This window comes from Drosophila serrata, unplaced genomic scaffold, assembly GCF_035046125.1.
Source record: "Drosophila serrata isolate PLE 108 unplaced genomic scaffold, ASM3504612v1 contig_249, whole genome shotgun sequence".
In the NCBI taxonomy this organism is placed as follows: Eukaryota; Metazoa; Arthropoda; class Insecta; order Diptera; family Drosophilidae; genus Drosophila; species Drosophila serrata.
In genome coordinates this window covers 613,155-639,011 of record NW_028257147.1, presented here as the reverse complement: position 1 = coordinate 639,011, position 25,857 = coordinate 613,155, and the positions used below count along the sequence as shown (strand labels likewise).

General features: G+C 34.0%; 1 protein-coding gene across 7 annotated transcripts in view; it reads right to left on the bottom strand.

Annotated features, from left to right (window-relative positions):
• spen (spen family transcriptional repressor split ends) overlaps window positions 1–25,857 on the bottom strand; it is an 81,641-nt gene that overhangs the window by 23,939 nt on the left and 31,845 nt on the right. For 2 of the 7 annotated variants that reach the window (XM_086832374.1, XM_086832375.1), the window contains one exon: window positions 17,561–17,638. The exons of the other annotated variants lie outside the window; for them this stretch is intronic. In XM_086832374.1, the coding sequence (XP_086688500.1) occupies window positions 17,561–17,571 (11 nt within the window). In that variant the 5' untranslated portion in view covers window positions 17,572–17,638. The remainder of the gene's footprint in view (window positions 1–17,560; window positions 17,639–25,857) is intronic. 7 annotated transcript variants of the gene reach the window in all.

Sequence of the window (25,857 nt, the reverse complement as noted above, 5' to 3'; positions counted from 1 at the left end):
GGATCACAGAGCTGCTGCTGCTCCTGGTACCAAGATTTTTTAAAGCCGCATTAAGCGCTTTAAGCACAGCAGCAGCACTTAAAATATGGCCATATAGAACAACATACCATATATGTGTGTATGCTTGTGCTGTGTATATAGCCTGGATCTGGATCTGAATCGGAAGGTGGGGGCATATATATCTATATATCTGTATATATATGGATGAGCTGCTGCAGTCGGCAGATCTCTGCTCAGGTCACAGCTTTCGACGGGCAGAGGCAGAGGCAGCGACTGCAGCAGAGGACATGGCAGACCGAGTGGCATCTCCATCTCCTTGAAGTTCCAGCGGGTGGCACTTAAGCGCTGCACAGTGGGCACCCCTGCTATAGGGAGTCATTACTTTACAGTTACTTTGCTTTAAAAGGATAATTTTAAAAGATTTCAAAAGACTTTAGTTACTTTTAACGGCCTTCTTTGTCTATAACAAACCATAATTAATTTCTTATCTTAGCAATCCAACAGGAAGTTAATATGGCTAAAGAAATGTAAGATTTGGGAGAAGTTTGTCAATAAATTTGTCCAAATTCTTTAATTTATTGATAGAAAAACCTAGTTTTATGAACACGAAAAACAATGACTTGCAACTTTTGTAACACAACACATTTCTGATGCTTGGTAGGCAGAAGTCACTTCGTTCCGGGGATGTTAGAACTAGTTGAGAATCATAAGCAGTGAGTATCAATGAACATTAAGTAACTATAATCAATAGATAACTATGATTAGTAAACAACTATGATCAGTAAGTAACTATGAGCAGTAATTAACTCTGAATAGTAAGTATCAATGACCAGTAAGTAAGTATGATTAGTAAGACTCTATGACCAGTAAGTAACTATGACCAGAAAGTATCTATGACCAGTAGGAATGTATGATCAGTTACTAACTTTGAACACTAATAAACAATGACTTGCAACTTTTGTAACACAACACATTTCTAGGACCCGGCCGGCAGAAGTCACTTCGTTCCGAGGATGTTAGAACATGTTGAGAATCATATGATCAGATGTGCGAGATTTGTTTTGGAACAAATTTAAACTATTTGAATGAAACTATGGATTTATTCTTTTAGATAATTTTACAAGTATATAAGTCGGAGCATGGCGAATCGGTGGACTATATATATACATATATATAACTGCCATAGGAACGATCGGATAATTTTAAGAAAACAAAATTATAACTTTTCCAATTTTCAAAAGAATTTCATCAAATTTAATATATAGCTTTTATATATTAAACTATTATTTTGCTTAAAACTTTATGAAAATCGGACTACTATATCATATAGCTGCCATACAAACGATTGTTAGAAATAGGGGGAAAATTAAAAAATTGCATTTGTAGCCCAGAGACCACTGTATGTAACACCATAGTATCTAGGTGTGTTTTTCTGGTTTCGGGTTTGGGTGAAATGCAATCCGCAGAGGGTGTCGGAGGGGCCAAGAGATTGGGAGAGAGAGGAGCTACAACATATATTGCCCGGCATGCGCAGTTGAGGCCATTGGAAAAATCAATTCAGCTAAAAGTGCGCCCAGTTCAGGGTATTGCAGGGCCAACGCCAGCAACAACAACAATCAAAAACAAGAGCAACAACACATTTACTGGGCAACATTTGTTGCGCCCCCCAGGAACCGAGAGGGATGTGGCAGTCCAAGTAATGCTGGAGCACCCAGATAACCACCCATTGAACCAAAAGGTGGGCGGACATTTTTGGGGGTCTGTAAATTGCATTACTGCCATGTTATGAGTGTGTGTCTCTCCATGTATGCGAGTGTGCGAGTGTGTGTTTTGGCCCGCTTATGTAATACATGGCCAAGAAGAAGCAGAAGCAGAAGCAGACCAAGAAGCGGTCGCAGTAAATGGCTAAATGCTTGCTCTATGCACAGAAAACAAAATAACAATGATAGTTAATGGCTCTTAATGGATATTATTATAAGACTACTTAAGGGAAAATATAATCACACTTTTTGGCAGGAAAATTGTGTTAATTAAAAGAGGGAATAATAAGTAATAACTATTAATAGTAACTTTAAATAGTATACTTATAATTTAGCTCTCTTGGAGTAAGGGAAAGATCATAGAAACTGCTTTCCATTTACTAAGGATTCCTTGAACTCTTTATGAACCAAGAAGTAATATTTACAAGAAAATCTAAACTGTAAATATTAACTTTATAATTAAACCAAAAATATTCTATAATAATAATTAGTGTCTATGCTTTTCACAATTTGTTTTTAATCTGTTTAATAAATGTTTCAAATAACTATCTAAAATTCATACAGAAATTCTTATAAAATTCCTTTACTTTCCTTATTTTTATATAGAGACCCCATTTCCCTAGGAATTTTCCCTCCCAGTGTATCCTCGACTGGACCCAGTAAGTGTCCTCGTCGCCGCAAGTCGCCCCGTCTTTTGTCCTGGCAAAAGTTTCTCACCGAACGTCCTTGTTTGAGGTTATTTCTGTGTATATTTGACTGGGAATATATACTATATATATTATATACAGAGAACGGAAGAAGAGAGAGGGGCGTGCAGGATATATGTACACATATAGTCGGTAGAATATACAGTACACACACACTCTCGTCTCTCTCCTGAAATCCTTTTTAGCCTTTCATTCAATCATTTGCTGGGCGGCATCGCTCCCGTCCCACTTCACCATTTCTCCACTGACTGCAGTCAAAGTAATTTGAGCTGGAGAGCATTCTCTGGCTGCGTCGTCTCCTCCAGGGCGTGAAATTTATCAACATCAGGGAGCTGGCAGCAGCAGGAACAGGAGCCGAGTCACAAGAAACAGCTAGCCCCTCTGGAGCCTGGGAGACAGGGATGCAGGGAGCCTGGCAAAAGTTGAAGGACACGGGAATGACAGGACACAGGACGTAAACACGGCATCCTGGCAAAGGAATTAGATAAAACTTTTAACAAAAGAGACCAGAGAGAGGAGTCCAACCCCCCAAAAAGCCGAGTCTACAAATTTTTGGCCAAAAGGTTCTTAAACTTTTGCTTGGAAACGCTCCAGGTTGGGATGGTAAATGGCTAAAATTGTTGGAAATGTTTTCAAAATGTCTGATTTGGGGATACGGGATACACAGATAAGCGGGCAAACTCATTAAAAAGAAACCCTCAAGTGATATGCCAAAAAGATTTTGCAATATAAAATCCATTTTGAAGTGGGGATAATGTCTGCTAAATATATTTATGCTAGTTTACCTTTGGGTCAGAAAAGTTAGAAAATATTTAAAGAAAATGAAATAGGTTTAAAGAAGCAGGAAGTGTAATCTTTAAAGCAGGAACTTATCCTTAACTATATGTAGTAATTCTTTAAAAACTCTTCTTATTAAACCAAATTGAGCAATTTATTTAGCATATTAAGTATTATTTATTTATAAAGTTTTCACCATATTCTGTTTCCCGCTTTAGTTTTTCCTGCCGTATAATGTTTTTCCCTCACTCTGATTTGTTTATCTGCCAACACATTTATTCTCTAGAGTCTCCCAGACTGCCATAAACATTTATTTCAGCCCAAACAAAAATAAAAAAAAAAGGAATAACATTTTCCACTTCTCATTTCAAATCTCGCCAAAGCATTTGCTTTAACCGCATAAATTTAATTCTTTATGGCCGTTCTCGAGGGAATCTGCACTTAAATTTGTTTCATTATTGTGCTCGCAATTTTATGTATATATATTTTACATAACATAATGCGATGTGCATTTAAAGCAGTGCAAATGACACGACATTTGCTTGTTGCGAGTGTGGCACGTTGCATGCTGCACGTTGCTCCTAGCCTGGGTTGCAAGTGTTGCAGCCAGGCTTTAAAATTATATAAGCCTCCCTCTGGTGGGACACGCCCCCGAGTGGGTGGTACGACGAGCACGCCCATGGCTCAAATGCGACTGCGGAATGCTAAGTGCAAAATGCCTAAAGGACATTCCACACAGGGGGGAAAAATATGACTCTCTGATATAAGTTATTAAATTCTACGATATTTCATTTACAGTTTAAATTTTAAAATTTAAAATTCTATAAATTTTTAAATGCATAAGTACTTAGTTAAAACATTATATGTACTTTAACCAAAACGAGCATTTTAAGGGAATTTTATGTTTACCTCATAAATGCGAAGGATCTAATTTATTTAGACATAAATTCGATTTTCCTTTGAAATTTATTCTATATATTTAATTTTAAAATTAATTTAAGTATATTTTTATTTGTGCTATCAAAATATTTGTAAAGTTATCTATATAAACATTGTTTTCAATTTATTCAGGAAAGGTTCTAGCTAACTTCTAACACCTTTATAAGCAGTTAAGTAAATAGCAAAAAAGTTTTCCAAATATATTAAAATGTACTTATCTGTTTACATATATTTTTCCTAAGTTTTAAAATGCTTTAATTTCTTAGTAAAATTCTAGCTAGCTTTTAAATAAATATCCTTCATAATCTTATAATTATTTCTTGCTGTGTTCTTCTGCGGATTGCAGTCAACGCATCTCCCGCAAACGTGGCTTATTATTAACTTCAGCTGGCAACCTCAATTAAAGTGCTGTCCTGCGAATGCTCCTGCACATATACACACATATATATATATAAACATATAAACCCATACATATATAGATAGATAGTGTGTGTGTGTGTGTGGCCTGCGACAAAGTCAGAGGGCAAAGTTGAATAAAAGTTGAAGCTATAGGAGAAGGAAAAACCCCATGGGGGAAAAGGGAAATGGCGATGGAAATGGAACTGGTACTGGTGGTGGGGGCAAATGACGCAGCGATGCTTTCCCAGGCCAAAGTGACGCAACCGGAAGCGGCAGCAAAAAAAGGAAATAGGGGGAGGCTAGCAAAAGAAGAAAAAGAAAAGGACGAAATCTCTCTCTCTGTCCTGAGTGCAGAGAACTTTCCCAGGCCGGCTTCAAGTATTGAATGAAAACTTATGCAAGATGAGAGCTAAAAACAGAGAACACCAAGCCTAGGGAAAATCAGGAAAAATCTGGGGAAAGCGGAGAAAAGAAAGAGGAGCTCCCAGAGAGAGTGAGAGAGAGAGAGTTCCTTTAAATCCTTTACAGCGCCTGCGCGCTCTAAATTCCTGTACATAATGTAAAATACAAAACGCTGCGGGACCCCTTACATACGCAAAATCCATATACAATCAAGTACATATATATCTATATATAAATATGTACATATACAGGACAGCTAGGGACAGGACATGGCTTGTCTTTCATATCCTGACTGCCACCCACAGCCGCAGGGCCACATAAAAACAACAACAGAACCGAAGAACTACAATATTCAACGAGAACGAGAGAGAGAGAGAGAGACAAAAGAAAAACACAACAAACATAACATAACATAAATTGTAGGACCGAAATAAAAGGAAACAAAAAGAAAATAACTAAAAATATGCAATTGAAGCTTTGCTTGGGAAACCCTATATTTCTCCTATTTCCCCTTTTACTATATAACCTAAACCTTTGAGAGGCTGCCACTGCTGGGCTGGGTTGGGCTGTATGGATGGTATTGTCTGAAAACGAGGTCGTGGAAATGGAAAATGAAAGCAGTTCGAGGAGAGTGTCTCCTCTGGGCGACGCCATGTTGGTTTTTAACAGGAAGTGCCTGCCTGTCCTCCTGTCACTGCCCTCTTGGCCCCCATGCAGCTCTACATATATCTCTTTGCACTTACTCTAATGCCGGCAAAGATATATATAACTCTCATCATTTGTTGTTTGTTTGCTACTGCATTTCGTTGGCATTCTTTTTCCCAATTTTTCTTTAGTTTTTCCTGCATTTTTTCTACACTTTTTCATGTATTTCCATTTGCTTTCCTGCTGCTAATGAAGCTTTAGCTGCAGAATCCTGGAATTTGCATAATTTCTTGGGTATTGCAACAGCAATAACAACAGTGTTATCTCTCTTGGGAGTGGCTTTAAAATACAGTTATACACAATACAATGCGAACAGCAGGAGAAGAAGGAGCAGCAGCCTTCGAGAGAAAGAAGCAGCTGAAGGCAGCAGAGCAAAACAGGACAAAAACCATTTTCATTGCCTACTTTTCAGAGCGTGTGCAAATTATCACCTGCACTCAAAGGAAAAGTGAGATAAGCCAGAAAAGCGGCTTTTTGAAGCCTTAAATTAAATATAAAAATAAGATTTGAGCTCAAGAAATAATATTTTGATGTTTCAAGAGTAGAAATAACAAGCAGCATGCAGAAATAAACATGTTTATCGAGAGAAAAAAATGTGCGAAAATATATACCATCTTAAACTTTGAGATATGATATTTTTTATTTTAATATGAAATAATATATCAGTTGAAGTTAAATGATCTATATTACCCTAGCAGTTAGAAAATGAGTTATAGGATCGAAGCGAAAATTTGTATTTAACTGATATTTTTATATGACAATTTTTCCCACAAATCAAAGTTTAAAAAACGCATAACTCAGCTAAAAAACCATTAATTTTAATTCGGAGAGCTGCCCTATGATAGTTTTTATAAGGTCAACAAATCTGCATACTCAATTTAAAATCTAAAAAAATTAAAAATTTTAAAAAATTTTTCGGACAATTTTAACGCTTAAAAATTTTTTTAAATTTCAAAAAAATTTAATTTTTTCCGGACATAGCTAGATTGACTCGGCTGTTACTGCTGATCAAGAATATATATGATTTATAAGGTCGGAAATGACTCCTTCACAACATTTCAAGCTTCTAACTAAAATAATAATACCCTTAATTGTTATAAAAGGGCTATTAAGTTCTTTTTATCTGGTAATTATTAAATACCACTCAAATCTAAAAAACTACCCCAAAACTTTCCTTTAAGAATAGTAGCCATATCAATTCTATGAAGCATTCTTAAATATATATTCCCAGAATGTTAACACTTAAATGTACAAAATTATATTTAAACAAAGAAAGTTACAATTAAAGTATTTTTGAATCTTTTATACAATTGTCATCTTGTCTTAATTCCCTATTTAGCTACATTTACTGAAATTCTATATAATCGTGTCTGCTAAATTATTTATTTTCGCTTGCATGACTCCAGCAATTTCCATCTTAATTGGCCATTAAGTCCCCAATTGGTCGTAATTGCATTTAATTTCTGGCTGTGTAAAACGGAACTTTTGGAGGAGATAAAATGCTGCAAGATGCAGCAAGGGACAAAGGATTGATGCTGCTGATGTTATTTGTTCCAGCAATTTCCCCGAAAGAGAGTGAGGGAGAGAGAGAGAGAGTAATGCAAAGTAATTAAATAACAACAAATATATACATGTTGTCTACACATTGCTCATGAAAATAAGTCGAGCTTAATGGAAATGGATGGGATAAAAGTAGAGATGCGAAATTGTTTCTGCCTGCATAATTTACTTACTTGCAGAATTTGCAAATGGCATTAATGCATACTGAATTTTTGGGGAGGGAAAACTATAAAGCCAAAGGATGGGGATTGAGCAGATGAAGGAATGTGAATACTAAAAAAGATAAGCTTACTTGTATTAAAAAAAGAAAATATGGAGAAAATTGGTAGTTTAAGAAACTATAAGACTTTCTTTGAACCTTAGTTTAACTCGGAATTAAAACAAATGAAATACTTCTTAAGGAAATCTATCATTAAGTATTTTAAGTATTTTAAAGTCCATTAAAACATCACCAAATTAAATTTAAAAAGAAATATTATTAACTGAATTTAATTACAAATAAATCCTTATTATGTTGCTTTTTGAATTATTTGTGCTAATTAATCTTATTTGTGCGGTTTCCTAATTAAATTTCGCCATCCTTAATCCATTTTGCCATGATTCGTCGTGTGTCCTGAGTCCTGAGTCCCCGCCCGAGTGACTAATTCGCATTTGCTGTACCAATTAGCATCATTTAAATGAGCTTAAATGCAAACTCACACACATACACACACATGAGATAAACACACAGAGAGGATGCGACTTTCATTTAGTCTCCTCTTAAATCCAATTAAATCCTGGATCCAATCTGACCGCGTGGCACGCTTAATCCCATTCACATTTGCCTCTACAGATATATATATATATGTATATATATGCGGCAGGATTCAGCATTTAGTGCCACCATTTGGCGTCCTGGTTAGAGAGTCCTAATTTGTTTTGCAGCATTTAAAATGAATTCAATTTGGTTAAGGGCAAAATGGGATCTGATGGCGGCTGAAACATGGACCTAACTTTGTTTGCCAGACCCAATCAAGTGAAAACAGGCGACACTGCAATGTAATTACGCACAGAAACAGGGAGAGATGCAGCAGATACATGCAAACTCAGAGATACACAGACTCGCAGATACATAGATACATGGGATACACGACTGCTCGGATACAGACTGGCGATGGGGGGGAATATACACATAATCACCTCTTTAGCTGGCGCTGACAATTTAATTAGAATTGATTTTCCGATCAATATTTTCCAGGGAAATTCACAGTTGCAGTTGCTGGCGCTCGCCTGTATCTGTATCTGAATCTATATCTGTCGCTCTTTCGGGTTATATAACTCATGTGTATATAGAATTGGGGTGGGGAATACAGGAAAATACACATTCATCAGTGTGTGAAATTTAATTGCATGTCCTCCTCTGTTCCCTTCGCTCTGCAACTGGAATTTAATGAGCAATTTATTTTTCGAAGGGAAATACGAATTGTATCTATATATCTTTCACTCTGTTCTGTTGCTCCCAGCAAAAACCGCAGCGGCAATGAAGCATTTCCACATGAAGATTGATTATGGCTCAAGTTTTCCCTCAATTTCCGTTTTTATTTTTATATAGCAGCAGCACTCAGTGCTCCTTTCTTTTAATGCATTTTGCAATTTATTTCAATGCATCGAAAAGGATTCAGCGGGCAGAGGACACGCCCAAAATTCAAAAGGAGTCCTAGGATGCCGATGCAGCAGCCACAGCCACAGTTCTGGCATCCCTTGTAATGGCAGGGCGATAAATAAAAAGGGGTATTGCCCCAAGGAGACCAAGGGGTACCACAAGGGGGTTTCTTCTGGGGGGATTCCTGAACCCGATATGCCACACCAGGGCTTTCCTTTACCCCCTCATCTCTCTTCTTTCTGGCTATCATCTGGCAGAGTCATCTCGATTCCATACTCCTCCTCTCAAGTTTACTGCGGCAAATGGATTCTCGAAATGCAATCATTATTAATGATGAGCCCGGGATATTGTGGGTTAGATGGATATTTGAGAAGCCAGGCTTTTTGGCCAAAGCAGCTGCAAAAATATACAAGTCCCAAGCGAGTTAAGTATTTTCAGTGAGTTATCACAGACAGAAAACTTGCTTCAATTCCAAGGATTTCATTTAATTTTGTAGGAAATTAAGTGTTTGCTTCAGGGAATTGATATAGGATTGAATAACGTTTAAATAGGGGTTTGAAATAGTAATCGATATAAAACTTTACATATAAAATTACAAGAAGTTTACATAAAGTAATAATAAAGAAAATGCATCACTTTTATTTTTATATTTCAAGTTTATTTACCATTTTAAGAGACAGCCACTTGTCATAGCTCTTTGATTTCCGGTTAACTATAACATTTAACTATGTCATAACTTTTTTGTATTTAAATATAAAACGAATGCATAATATTTAACTCTTGACTTTTAATAACATTTCTCCCATTTCTCAAGAGCTATCTCTTGATTTATAGGCAACTTTAGTTTATTCCTTTCTTCAAGTTTAAAGTCAGTTTACATTTCCTTGATGTGGATAAAGGCTTTTAGAGTGATTTCTCTCTGCCTAACCGCAGGGTGTTCAATTGCAGTTCAAACAAGTTGGATGAAAATCTGCAATTTGAAAATGCCTAAAGGGCAAAGGGGAAGCTGTGAGGCAACAATTACTCTGCCTCAGCCGCAACATTGCGGTCATCTTGTTAGTTCTCATTCCCATTTCAAATCTCTCCTAGGCAGCCCTGCAATTGTGGTCATCATCTGGATGAAGCTGGAAAACTTGGGCTACATCCATAAAACAGCATAGGAAAAGCTCATGCATTTCATGCATCTTTCAGGCATCTCTTAGCCCGCTCTTAGCCTTTTCTCAGTGTTTATGTATTTATGGGGTCATCAGAAAAGTTGGTAAAATGCAGTTTTATGGCCCAGCACAAGCCCATCGAAAACCAGTGAAAGACCGCAAAAGGGCGTGGCATTTTTATGTCATATACATTTTTATCATATATATAAAAAAACATCTATATATATATGTGAATTTCCTCTTAGTTTAATTGAATTTTTAACCAATTTGTACAACGCCCTTTGCGTACATATTCATTTTAATTGGAAAGCTAAAACAAATAACAAATAAATCGAAACCGAAACCAACGAAAGCCACCACTGGGGCGTATGCGCAATGTTACGCATACGCAGCGTTGGCCCTTACTGGCTATATACAGAGAAATATATATATACAAGCACACATAGCAAATATATATATATATAAATATACGTATTTTGCTGTATAAATTGGCACAGGCAACTGTCCATTCACATGTCCATTTTGAGGCATAATTTAAACTGACATTTTGCGCGCAAAAATAACATTTCCAATTTTTGTGTTTCCCCCTTTCTGCTCTCCTATCAATATTGGAAAAGGCAAAAAGGAAACTAATCAATGGCTAAATGCACCAAGAGAATTTTGAAATAGTTTAGGAATTTTCTTGAATGAAATATTTATAGAGTTTTCCTGGGAAATATATAAAACTTGCTTGCCTTCAGAGGGAATACTTTTCATATTATCCTGGTTCCTATTAATATTTATTTGAAGCATAATTTCATTATTTATTTATTTACATATTAAAATGAGTTTTTAGCAGCACCTAACATATTTAATTGCAATTTGTGTTGCATTAATTTTTAAAAATATTTGTAATATGAATGTAAATAATTGATTAGGCCATTAATTTATTTTTTCAGTGCCGTTGGTGACATTTTCAGGTTAATGCAATTTTCAATTTTCAAATGCAGCCGCATTTGAGTTGTTAAATTTTTAATGCAACGCTTACTGCAGCCGCAGTTATTATGGACTGTCTTTGCTATTTTCCATTGGGCATTTTAATTAGGCGTCAGAGCTCTGTCTATTTTCCCCCCTTTTTTTATACATTTTCCTCAGTTTTTTCCTGCCTTTTTTTTCATAACAATGTAGAAACATTGCATAACTGGGGCCCTCACACCCGCCTTCACCTGTGATTCGCTTGATTTTTCTTTGCTTTATTTCTTATTTTATTATTTATTTCTTCTTTTTTTATATTTTTTAGCGGCTGCTTGTGAAATATTTGCTTGGTTATAAGGGGGCGTGGCAACGCCTTCACACATGCAAGAAAATAATACAAATTTGTGCACTTTTTGGCTCGCCGCCTGTCAATTATTTAAATATTTCACTGGCTCGTTCATTCATTCACTCATTCATTCAGTACCTCCTTCATTCAGTCACTAGTTTCCTCATGGTTTTCTGTGTTTAGCAAACTGCAGCAAAAAAATTTGCATACGCATTTGTTTTTCGCCTTTGGTTTTTCGCGTTTTTTGTTTGAGTTTTGGAGCTGCCGGTGCCGGGGTGAAATTTAATGCATTTTTCGGTGGGCGCAGTTTGCAGTTGCGTAAAGCCTTAACTGGGTTAAGAGTCAGAGCTACCAACTACTACCACTACATGCTATTACCAACAAGAGAGTCTTGTAACCATCCATCTTTTTCCCCCAAAGCCAACTATATCTGTACACATTTCTATCTCTTAACTTGGGGCCACCATCTCGGCAAAGTTGACAGCGGCTGTCAGACAAGAGACAGACTTCAAAAAGCTGATATTTTTTCTTTTTTTGGGGAGTAGGTTGGTTGGAAAAATAACATAAACAAGTTAGGGGGAAAAGGTGGGCATTGAACGTAAATTGAATTTCGGTTTTCGCGCCCACGCAAACTCAATGAGATTGAAAAAGGTCCAAAGAGCATTTCCCAAGAGCTTCCACTGATTTCGATTGGCAGATACGAAAATTAACTTTGGGTTTGTCAAAGATAAATAAATAGTGGAAAAGAAGGAAACTCGGAATAGATGGGAAATCATTAAATAATCACAAAAAACTCATTAATTCATATTAGTAAATTGATATAGGTATTAATTTACATGTCATTAAGAAAGCTATTTAGATTTGCAAGGGATATAAGAGAGGAAAATTCCTCCTATGTGATAAATCGATAAAAATATCGATATTATATCAAATATATCGTTGTGTGTAAAATATCGAAAATTGAATAGTAACGATTAAATATCAACATATTCATTATTAGACATACAAAGGAAGACTTTGTATATGTGATAAATGCTCTCCTATTATTTCATTTTTAACCAAATCCCTCTTTGTTTAGATTTATAAAAGTACTAATTACTCTCAAAATAATAAACTGATGCCTCAGAAAACAAACTTATTTATTGAAATACAAAAGTTTGTGTCACTAAACAAAGTCAAAATACTTTGGAAAAGTAAACTAATTAAAGGCCATACTGTTATAGCAGCCAAAGCCCCCTCTCCCTTAAAAGTTTGTCAGCTTTCTTTGCTTCTTGCTTTTCCAAAAAAAAAACTTGAGTAATTATTTTACAAATTAAAAGAATATCCACCCTCAGCACTCACGCCGACACCCAGAAAATATAAGAGACTTGCACTTTAATTACGCTTGGTGTAATGAAAACATATGGCACTCCAATCCACGGCCTCTTCTTCCCTGATGATGATCCCTGCCTCCTCCATCATCTTCTTAATTCCAGCCGAAAAAACTGCAGCTGCCAGAGGGTAAAACTTTTCGCGTTCCTTAACTTTTTTTCACAGTGAATTTTCCACAGAAGACTAATGAGCGGCAGACACAGGGGATGACTCATGGGGGAAAACGACGACAACGACGACTCTGCTGCAAGGCGTCTAATTAATGCACAGATATTAATCATGTCGCGAAATTCGAGGCACTCGTTGTACTCAACTCGTAATTCTAAACGAACAATAGAGGATGCAACACTTGATGGCAGGGCTTAATTATCAATCAAAAGGGGGTTTTCAAAGGGGGTTTCCTAAGCGTCTCTCGTTGCAATAATAATAATAATAATAAAAGCAATACAAAGGGCAGAGCTAGGAGGCGGTGAAATTTCATAATGCAAACACAAAGCGTTGTCATTTCGCCCCTAACAATCGATTGAGTAAGAGCCCCCTGTGAGAGTGAGTGAGTCTTCCCCTCTTTCCAGTGGCGTAGTCACTGACTCCCCAAGCCCCAGGGGCTAGTGCCACGTAACTAACGCCCCCATGCTAATAAGCTGGGCGTGGCCCTTGGCCCAAAGGAGCTTAGGGGACGCCTTTGCTTCGTTAGCTGTCAAAATGCTTGGCACACCAGCAAGTGCTGTGGCCAAAGGTTGAGGTACAGTGAGGATTGGTATATAAGAACAACTTAATAAAATATTTAAACTAGTATAAGAAACTATAGAAGGTTAAGCTTATACTTTAAATAGTTTATAATAATATCAAGACCAATTATAAACTCATAGAAACCTCTTGCAACTACTTAAAATAATATTTAAACTTGTATAAGATCCTCTAGCAACTAAATAGCTTCTAGTTAAAACGGTTTATAATAATATTAAGACCAACTATAGACTTATAGAAACCTCTTGCAACTACTTAAAATAATATTTAAACTTGTATAAGATCCTCTAGCAACTAAATAGCTTCTAGTTATAACGGTTTATAATAATATTAAGACCAACTAAAGACTCATAGAAACCTCTTGCATTGCATAAAAAATACTTTAAAAAATATTTAAACTGTTTTCAGAACCTCTAGCAACTAAAGCTTCTAGTTAAAATGCTTTTAAATAATATCAAGACCAACTATAAACTCATAGAAACCTCTTGCAACTACTTAAAATAATATTTAAACTTGTATAAGATTCTCTAGCAATTAAAGCTTCTAGTTAAAACGGTTTATAATAATATCAAGACCAACTAAAAACTCATAGAAACCTCTTGCACTGCCTAAAAAAATACTTAAAAAAATATTTAAACTTGAATAAAACCCCCTAGCAACTAAAGCTTCTAGTTAAAATGCTTTTAAATAATATCAAGACCAACTATAAACTCATAGAAACCTCTTGCAACTACTTAAAATAATATTTAAACTTGTATAAGATTCTCTAGCAATTAAAGCTTCTAGTTAAAACGGTTTATAATAATATTAAGACCAACTAAAGACTCATAGAAACCTCTTGCATTGCATAAAAAATACTTTAAAAAATATTTAAGAACCTCTGTTTTAAGAACCTCTAGCAACTAAAGCTTCTAGTTAAAATGCTTTTAAATAATATCAAGACCAACTATAAACTCATAGAAACCTCTTGCAACTACTTAAAATAATATTTAAACTTGTATAAAAACCTTTAGCAACTAAAGCTTCTAGTAAAAACGCTTTTTAATAATATCAAGACCAACTACAAACTCATAGAAACCTCTTGCAAGCCATAAAAACCTTTCCCTCGAGTTATCACTGTATGAAAAGGGATTACAAAGCCCAAAGGTTGAGGGGTTATGCCTGGCAATTCCCAGCAAGAGCCTGCAAATTGGCTTACAACCATCATAGGATCTCCTGTGCCATCTTTCCCTATAAAAGGGGGATGAGAGAGCACCACGCTGAGAGGCTTGGAATCGAAGGCGAGGTGCCATTATTGCCTGTGTCTTTCTTGATTGGCCCCGGTCACCTGCCCCCTGCCCTGCCCTACCCCCCGGGGGGGGGAGGATGGATAACAAGGTGCCGTCAATTGCTCAGGTGCGCTTACATCCCGCTGATGACCAATGAGGCGTATGATTAATGTCCAATCCTCCCCCCAATTCAAAGGAGCAAAAGGAATATTCAAAGTTTTTGGCAAGCTGAAAAGGCAGTTTACGCTTAGTTAGAGTTGCAAGGAAAATCCTTGATAGCAATCAATAAAAACTCTTGAGAATCAAGTTAAACTCAAGATTTGATTTGCGAATTTATTTGTAGAAGAGAAAATTGAATTTGCCGGAGAGAAAAATATTTACTTGGACTTAAATAAATATTAATTACTTCAATTACTTGTAGAACTTGAGAACTTTTGTATTGAAAAACCTAACAAACCTATTAATTACTCAATTTTCTTAAAGGAAAACTTATAGATACAATCTTCTCTTTAGGGAAAAACCATATTTCCTTCCGTTTTCTAAACCGTTTAATTACCTCACAACTTAAGCAATTTGCTTTAGGTTTTTACATAAACGATTATTTAATAATTACTTCATTCTTTGGTTAGTTAGTTCTAACCAGTTTTTTGTTTTATTCGCTCGCACAACTTACATCACAAAAATGCAATTAAAATACTTTACGTTTTGTTTCTTTATTTATTTTCTTATATTTTTTACTGCCACGTATCGTCGTTTGTTTAAGCTGTCTTTGTTTGCCTTTATTGTTGTTAGCATTGTGCATTTACATAGCTTTAGTTAATAATTTTTTTTTGCACGTTCTGTTTGATTATCTTGTTGAGAGAATTTTGTGAATGCATGTAAGACCATATTTTTCCCTTTGTCTTTATACGTTTTTAAGGCAGAGGTTGGGAAGTTGATTTATTAATTAGGTAATACCTTTGTTTGCTTGTTGTTTGTATATTATTTTTATTTATGAATTAATTAGATAGAGAGAGCGAGAAAGAGAGAAAATCAAGCTTAACCTTTTGCCTCTTGAGTTTACTGTTAGGCATAAATTTTCATAATCAAAAGCTTTGGGTTCAAGTTGATTTTTTTGAGGGGAAAAAAAGTCTATTGACCCAACTAAAAACGGTTTTTATTTTTTGTCTTTTTTATCATAGATTATTTATTTATTTATTATTTATGTTATTTTCCTGTTTTGTTTTTTTGTAGCCTCAAGGCAAGACAACAACCTGAAGACTCTGAAAAAAACATAAACCTTGAAACAGCTCTATTAATATTTGTTTTTTAAAACTTTTTTTTTTACTTTTGTTAATTTATTTAAACTGCGACCACACATACATATGTATCTACAAAATCCGATATTGTTTGCTCAGATTTATTGACACTTTGGCTCTATTTTTTTGGGCTTGGTCTTGTTTAATTTCCTTGTTAGAACCGGTTTTTCTATTTTTTTTATTTGGAAATCTATTAAACCCCTAAGTGGGTCAGTCTCCATCATCGTGCGTTATTCAAAATTGAATCTGTCCACAAATACTATTCACTATTCATCCGAGAGATACATCTCTGAGTGGGTCTGTCATCAGCTGATCGCGTCAAGTGCAATCAGCAGCGAGAAGAGAGGCCTCCGAACAAAAGCAAAGCCCCCGGAATTGAGCTCAATTGAAGGCAATTGGACAAGGCTCTCCGGGCACTTGGCTCCCTGCTCCCAGCTTCCAGCTCCAAGCTCTCGAGAAGCAAGAGATGAGATGGGGACACACCTCGTTGTTACATTGCAACCAAGTTGACCACAAGTACCCTCTATCAAGGGTATTGCTTCTCAGGGGTTAGCCCCAAATTATGTTTAAAGGCGGAACAGAAATGGTTTTAACTTCATTTAGTGATAACTTAATTTAATACAATTTATATATCATCAGATTTGCATTTAAATTAATCTCTTTAACACGTAAGACAATGTTCATATTCAAATTTCTATCCAAAAACTGCATATTTATATTTAAATTCATCTTTTGTGAAGTGCCTCAAGGTATATAGCTACTTTTAAGCATTAAACTTGTTTTAAATTAATCTAAATTGGGGTGTTTTTTTATTAGAATTGAGAGATCTTATTTATGCATAATGAATATAATAAAATAATAATATTAATTGGTCTAAATATAAGAACTTTTTAATAGAATTTAAAGAACTTCCTATATTAAAGAAACAAAGCCTGCATTTTTAGCTATTTATTATTATTATATTTATTATATTTATTTATTTATTTATTTATTTTATTATTATATATATATATTTTTCTATACAATGTAAATAATTATTCATAAATCCACCATATATATAATCATAAACTTCACTTCAAAGCCTCTCAAAAATATGACTCAAACTCGTGACAATAATTAGTAAACAATATCCGGCAATCAATGACACCATTTTCTACTCAGACAAAAAAATAATTGACTAAAAAGAATCCGAGAAAAAACCCACACACAAATTAATATTCTCATTTACTATTTCAATATTTGAGTTTAATTTCTCTCAAGTGCCAGCGATAATTGTTGTCTAGCCTTCTACAAACCACGTGTGTTTATTTGTTTGTTTCCACAGCAAAATTCGTAGTAATTTTATTTATTATACTGTATTTTATATAGACATAGCTTGACGAAAACCTAACACCAAACATAAGAAATAAGAAGAAAACACTAAAAATATGGCTGGTCGGAAAGGTCAACTTGATTAGCTTGATGACCAACTGACCGACCGACAGATATACTATATATTATATATTTAAAATATATAGTTTTGGGAACTTACATCACTATCATCGTCACTCAATGGCTGCCTCAATAATCCAGGACTTGAGGCAGGCAGTGTCGCTTCAAGGATACGCACCTGCAAAAAATAAACAAGAAACGCACACAAATTAGAATTAAATATACGAAAATCAATGGTAAACATTTGATGACATTCTCTAAGAGAACGGCAAATGGCATTTGCATATGAAAGAAATACATTATTAGAGCTATATTGTATTGTATATATGTTTTGTATATATTGTATATGTGTGTGTTTTTGTATATATACCTCAACGGAAACGGGAACACCTTTTGTCTCTATTTACACACAAAGTGCAAAAGTTCAAAAGCGTTAAATACGCTGCCAAGAAAATGGCAAAAACAGACAGATAAAAATAAATTATATGTATTTGCTTGTCATTATTTTTAGGAAAACAAAAAGCAAGAGAGACAGAGAGAGGGAGGTAGAGGAGAAAAGCCAGAGGAAAACACACAGGAAAGAAAAGAAAACAAATTAGTGAAAATACCAATTGTCGAAGGAAAACCGCCATCAAAAGGTCGGAAACAGATATACTACTTAAAAAAAAAATAAATAAAACAAAAATCATTGAGCAAAACGTTTTGTAATTTACGAGGTAAATTAAGGTTTTGGGTTAAGATTTTTGTGGGAACTTTTGCCACTGTCTTTTAGGGGTTTTAATACTGTAGAAGGAATATTTTTATACACTTTGATCATATTTTCAAAGTTTTAATTATTATAAGGAGATGGAATAAGAATTTCCCATTTAACTAATTCCTTTTTTGGTAATTATATTTTTAAGACGACATAAGTTATAACATTTTGTTTCAACTTTATAATATTTTGTAGTATTTATATAATAAATAAAAATATTTGCTGTACTATACCAATATTTAACTCGAAAGAAAATTTCGAAATCGAACATTACGATATTTGTATTACGTTAAATGAATCGGATTCAATATAATATAATAGGCAATACTACAATTTGTATATTTCAAAATTAGATATATCAAAGTTTAAGATATATTCGATATCATGTTGAGCGCCTTATTTTTATATTTTTTCATGGTATTATAATTTTAGTCAGAAGCTTAAAACTTAGTTAAGTAGTCATTTCCGACCCTATAAATCATATATATTTTTGATCAGCATCAATAGCCGAATCAATCTAGCTATCTTTGGGAGAAAATATAAATTTTGAAATTTTTAAAATATTTTATAAGGTTGAAATTGGCAAAAATTTATCCAAAATTTTGAAATTTTTAAAATTGTAAATCAAGTATGCAGTTTTGTTAAGCTGATAAAAATTAGCACAGAAAAGCTTTCCGCATTGAAATTAATGCATTAATGCATTAATGCAGGATCATATTCTTCATCATATTCTCATCATCAAACGATTCCTTTAAAGTTTGATTAATGATTTGTGAAAGTATTTAGCAAACTATACATAAATCTGCAATTGAATAGGCTTGATTAATGATGCTTTTGACATCTCTATTTGTTTATATTATGTATTTTTCTATAGATTATCTTAATAATTATATAAAATTCAGCATCCTGCCAATAATTGTGTATCAAGAAATGATTCAAAAGACCATAATATCACGTGATTCGTTTAATAGATGGATGAGTTTGCCATTTGGCATTTTCTATTTTTGGTTTAGAGCAGGATTTTCCTCATTATTTCTCCCCGTGTTTTATCTGGCTGACTCTTTTGGCTTTCATGTTTTCTGGAAAATGACTAAAGATTGAAAGTTCCTTGGCTATATATTTGTTTGTATATATTTTGGTTCAGATTTATTTGTGTTTTGGTCGCAGACAGAAGAAACTTTAATGATGATGACGCGAACTTTTCTTCTTATTTTTTTCATTTTGCAAAAGCCAAAAATAACAAGAGAGAGAGCGAAACTGAGAAGCCGGGGAAATATAATATAGGAAAGTGGAAAGACTATGATGTATTGTATATTATTATATATATATATACTGTGTCTGTTATTATATAAATAAAGTGAAGCCGGTACAGATATGTTTGCCAGACGTTGAGATTTTCTTTTTGTACTTCAATGGTTCCCCGATTTCCCCGGGACTTCCCCCGCCCAGCTTGCCTTATTTATCTGTCGCAACTTTTGCTGCTATTTCTCCGCTCGCTGTAATCTTTTCTTCATGCGCTTTAATTTGTTTTCTTTTCTCGTATTTATATGTACATATATATATTTTTTTCTTTTTCTTCGCGCTTCCATTTCTTGTTATTTGCCAAAAGTTTATTGATCTCTCGCTGACATTGGAGAGCAGCCGCCGACGTCGCAACACACACAAATGCAAAGCACACAAAAGAGATAGCTACAGGCGGTCAGAAAGAGAGAGAAAGACAGAGATCAGAGGGTCTTAAAAAAAAAAGAAAAAAGAAAAAAAAGAGGGTAAAAAAATAAATAAAACATAAAAACTTTTCCATGTGTGGAACCCGGGAACGCTGCAAACAAATCAAAACCTAAAGAATTCCTTTCCAACTTGTTGTTGTATAAAAAAAAAATAAACAGAATGAAAACAGAAATCGTGTCAAATATTCCAAGGGCAGAGGAATGCTAAAAATAAACAAGAGGAATAAAAAAATCGAAAAAAAAAAAATATATATAATAATTGTTTAAAAAAGAAACAACATTTTCACGCAATCATCCAAAGAGGAGGAGGCCTGTGAAAGATTGCATATGGCATAAGAACGCACTGAGAGGTATAAACAAAAGGCGGCATTAAAATAGCCAATTTAAGTCAAATTGGAAAATTTATGATCGTGGTAAAAAAGAGAAAGAAAAAATCTGAACAGAAAATGGAACAGCTTTGCAGTCAGCTGTTGTTGTCTGTTTATGAAATGAAAATACAAATTTTAAGCGATTCAAAAGCAATAACGCAAGGTATTCAAAAAGGTGGGAAAAATTTTGGGGTTTAAAAAAATTTATTTTTAATATAACGAAGAAGGAAAGCATTTTCCCGATTTACTTTGCCTAAGAAAGCTTAAATTTATGAAAAACATAAATAGAACACTGCTAAAGGCATAAATAAGACAACATGTTTCTAGGATTATGTTGCGCTAAATAAAGATTAAATGTTGCTAGTAACATGTTGAGCAACATTCACACAAGGACATATTTGGCTAGGAACTTGTTGACCAACATTCTTTTAGATACAGGTGTTGCAGAAGTTCAATATACACAGAAATAATATTGCTTAAAAACAACAAACAATACAGATGTTGCATAAGTTCAATATACACCGAAATAATATTGCTTAAAAACAACCAAGTTGTTTACCCGATTTTCCTGAATCTGTGACATATATCTGTCTATTTTTTCTCTATTTTTCCTATACCAAAACGTCATCAAGTGAAATTGGTCAAGTGGGGGAAGCGACAGCACCGCTAGTTGACCCACAAATCAGGTTAAACATATTTTTTCTCTTTCCAGCTGGCAACTGAGAAAACCAACAATCGGCATCCTTTTGGGGGGGAACCCCTCTCTCCGCCCCTCCCCCTATAACAATAACAGTTTACAAACAAACTGCTGAAGCCAGCAAATAAACAAAAGAAGCCGAGAAACAAATAAACAGGCACAGAACCCACGGCGACAAAATGCAAATGAGGCTCAGGAAAAAGCTAAGCAAAAAGGTAAAAGAGGTTCAAAAAGGCCTTGCCAAAATGGGGAGAAATCATAAAAGAAATATACCACAAATTTACCACAAACATATCAAAAACAAACAACAAAAAAAGCAAATTTTTAAGTGCACGCAGACGGAAAAAAGAGAGCGGCGACGGCCACCCGCCCAGCAAAGCAACAAAATAAAATCAAAAACAAAAATAACAAAAAAAAAACAACAACCTAAAGAAAAAGAAACTTCCACTTTGAGCCCCGGCAAAAAAGTCATTGACACGAAAAAATACAGAAGTTGAGCGGCAAAAACGATCCGTCGAAAAAAAGCAAAAAATTAACCCCAAAGATGCAAGAGAGTTCAAACTTTAAACTTTGGAGGTCTCTCTTTCGAATTTGCAATACTAGCTTCTTTTTTAATGGTTTTTTGCAAAAAATATTTACCAATCTTTTTTGACTGTTTGCTTTTATTTTTGGTTTATTTATTTATTTTGTTGTTGCGGTAATTTTAAAGACACCTAACCTTTTGTTTGATTGCAAATTTCACTTCTTGTTGGTAAAAGAAAGTATCTTTTGGTTGTTTAAAGTTGTATACATTACTTTTAGATAGTAAATTAGGGTACTATTAATAATCAGTTTAATAACATAGAGTTTAGAATAATTTAAAAATATATAGTTATAATACAGCGAAGAAATTCTGATTTAGAAAAGGATTTTTTAGAAAAATGTACATATTTTTTATATAATATAAAATATAAGCCTTAATGTTTTTCTTTATGTTCTTTATACATTTTTAAACATAAATATTAATAAGCTTTTTACTTCCCTTAACTTTTCGTAAATTCCTCCTCTAAATATGAATATATTTTTTGCAGTTACATCTCTTTAAATTCTGCATAACTTATCCAAAACTAAATTTGCATTTTTTTTTTCAACAACTCCTTCCTTCTGCTCCTTTTAGCCGCCTTTGCATGCAATTCACAACTCACAGAGCCACCTACAAAGTGCCACAAAAAAATGGTTAAATTCTCAACTATGCGCATATATTTTCTTTAGTTTCGTTGAACTCTTTTTTTATTCTCTTGATTTTATTTTTTTATGGTTACGCCCCTTGCACGAAATGCTCAACTAACGCCCACCTGCAAGGCCTGGCTAAAGCGTCTGTACGTTATTTTTTTAGCCTATTTTTTTAGCCTATTTTTTTAGTTAGCTTGTTTTTTTTCTGCGACAACTTTACCGTTTGGCGCTGCCATTGCAGTTGCCGTTGACAAAATTACGGTTTATTTTGGCACAACGAGAGAAACTCACAGAAGGCCGACAGCAAAAAAAAATAAATAAAACGAAAAAAATAACAGGAGCACGTTAGTGTACATGAACATACAATTGCCGGAGACTGTCGCCAAGTTTACACAGTTGTTACAATTTTTTAACAAAAGAAGAAAAAACTACAAAATTTAATATTTTACAAGAGTAATTAAAGGAAAGTTGCAACTTTTTAATAAAAATATTCATTTTGAGATACATTATTAGACTTGTATGTTTTTTTTTTTTTGAAGTTTTTAAGATTATATCTTATCTCTTTCTCTTTAATTAGGAATTACAGGAAGTACGTAAATTTTTATATACGTATAATCCTTCCATTATTTAATTATTTGTATATTTTATTTTATTTATTATTAATATTTCTTTTTATTATACCTATATAATAAGATGTTATATTATTTATTTGCTTTTATGAAAGGGCATATCAAAGTTCTTTTTAGTAGCTACTACTTTAGTTTATCGGTTTAATCTTTCGGTTTTGGTGTTTGCTTATGCAATTTACACGCATGTGTGTTTTTTTTCGAGAGTGTGTGTTGTAAGTGTGTAAGCCAAGTCGCGTGCAGTTAACAACCACAACTAAAACCTACAACCTTAAACTGCACGTGAAGAAAAGGTATTTAGCAAAATAATAGACATAAAAGTTACTACAAATAAGCTTATATATTTATTTAAATAAAAAACGAATAATTTTAAAATTAAAAATGATACAGAAATCGTTTTGAAAAGTTTGGAATAATTTATAATATCTTTATATTCAATATTTTTAGATAAAGATCATTTTTATTAAAAGATTAACTTGTTATGTATGTGTTAAGCTTCAGAATTTATAATTTAATTAAATTATAAATATCATGGATAGTAAACAATTCTGTTGTTATGTATTTCTTTCCTTGATTTTACTTATTTTGTATAAATAATTTATAAATTGAAAAATTTTATGAAATTTTATGGTTATTTTATTTCTTTCTTTATAGTTATTCTATTTCTTTCTTTATAGTTATTCTATTTCTTTCTTTATAGTTATTTAATTCTTTCTTTCTTTCTATTTTCATAATAATTTATTTTCATAAATAATTTTTATATTCACTTTTAATAAAGTTTTTGATTATTTATTTCTTATTTCCCTATTTTCAGTGTATATGCATGTTCGTTTTTCTTTTGAGTTTTCTAGACGAATGCATGCATGTGTTTGTGGTGTATTGGTGAAATTGGGTTTAGTGTTCAATTCCAACACCCACGTTCTAGTTTGGGTTTGTTGGCCCCACAAATTGAACAAAATAAAAAAACTAAAAAGAAGCCGGCAACAGCATTTCGTGGCTGCAATTTTCGTTGCAGTTGCCGCTGTTGCTGTTGTTGCTGTTGTTGCAGTTGCAGTGGCTGGTGTTGTTGTTGTTGTTGGTGTTGGTGTTGGTGTTGTTGTTGGTGTTGTTGTTGGTGTTGGTGTTATTGTTGTTGTTGCTGCTGCTGCTGCTGCTGCTGTTGCTGCTGCTGTTGCTGCTGTTGTTGCTGCTGTTGTTGCTGCTGCAGTTGCTGCTGCTGTTGCTGCTGCTGTTCTTGTTTGCAGCAATTTTCAGCTGCCACCATTGCCGCCACAACAAAACGAGACCCACCAAATGCAATCATGTTTAATTATGCATTCCACATTTGATTTGCTGTTGACTTTTGTTGTTTACCTATTTGTTATTGTTGTTCCTCCTTTGTTGTCAAAGCTTTCCGTTATAATAAAAAAGAAACAACAACAATAAAACTAATAATAAAAGACAACGCCACCAGAAAAAAACAACAACAAAGAATAAAACAAATAGCAGCAGCAGACAATAAATGATTTTTCATTTTTGTTATTATGTATGTTTCCACATAATTGATTGATAAACCAATTTTCCATGCCACTTCCCTTCCATCTGCTGACTTCCTCAATTATTGCCTTCTTTGTTCAGAAATATATTTATAGAACATAATCTTGCAGCATTATTTTTATTTTTATTTTTATTTTTTTTTGTAAGGGACCCACGTTCCCTTTAGAAATTAACATAAAAATGTTGCACAGATTAGTTTCATAGATAAAATTGGAAAAGAGAAGCAGGAAAATCAAGGAAGGGGGAAAATTACGAGGTGGTTACGGCTAGATGGGCTCAGAAATGCATTTAATTAAGGAAATTGCCTGAGGGGGAAAAGGGAAAAGGGATAGGGATGCGTGGGGACACTTGAGAAAGCAATTTACATTGTCGTGCCAGCAAAGGAAAAGGGCTTTTCTCAATTTGCATATTAAAACTATTGCAAAAGGGTTCTTTTCTATTGATAGTTAATAAACTTGATAGAGGAAAACTAAGGAATACTTGAAAGGGGAAATATTTGTAGTTAGATTTAGCAGTTATTAAAAGTAGCCTTTTATTACAAAGAGTTTATAGCAATTATTCTGTAATTCCTATTAGAAACTAAATAGAATCAAGTCTTGTATGATTTTAAAATGTATTAAACCTTAATAATTTTCTTGAAATTGCTTCTGTTTAAAATCCATTTAAGAACTAGTTTTCCATAACACTAAAAAGCACCTTCCTCTCCTTAATTAAGCCCAACCTCTCTGCTTCAAACTCAATTGCATTTTAAAACGATCATAAGTGAACATCATTAATCAGAAGGAGAAAAAATGCTAACAAGCTCATAGCTTCTTTTAATGGTAGTAATAACCATAAAACATCGACAGCTTTTCTTGTTACAAATTAATAAAAAATTAATTAAAGTTTCTATATCAGTCTGTAAACAATCTAAAAGAAGTGATTCGTTTTTATCTTCCGATCAAAGACTGGCTTTTGCCTTTTGGTGTTTCTTTTTTTATTTCATATTTGATTGTTATTGAAATTTTGGTTGAGCGAACAATTAGTTCAATGATCAAAGCTTCACATTAAGAGGCAACATTAACATCATCATCATCATCGCCTTGGGATGGCCGTCATAACAATTTGTTTTTAAAGCCACAATGATGATTATTACTCTTTGATTGTTATTAGTCTGTGCAAATAAAATATTTGCAACACATTGAGTGCGTTGCACCCACCGTTGCCGCAATTTGGTGGCACGCTTGTCTATCGAGGCGATACAGCGGGGGGGAAAAAGGGGCGTGGTGGCAGCCGCATCCCCACATACTAACACACACACATCATATACTCACAAAAGCCTGGGAGAAAGCCACCGCTCAGATACAGATACAGATACAGATACAGATGCAGATCTGAATCTGAATGCAGATACAAGGTGGCAATTACTGCGACGATTTGCTGCTGCAACTGCAATTTCGATTCATCCAAAATTGCATAGGGTTTGTCGTCAGTCATC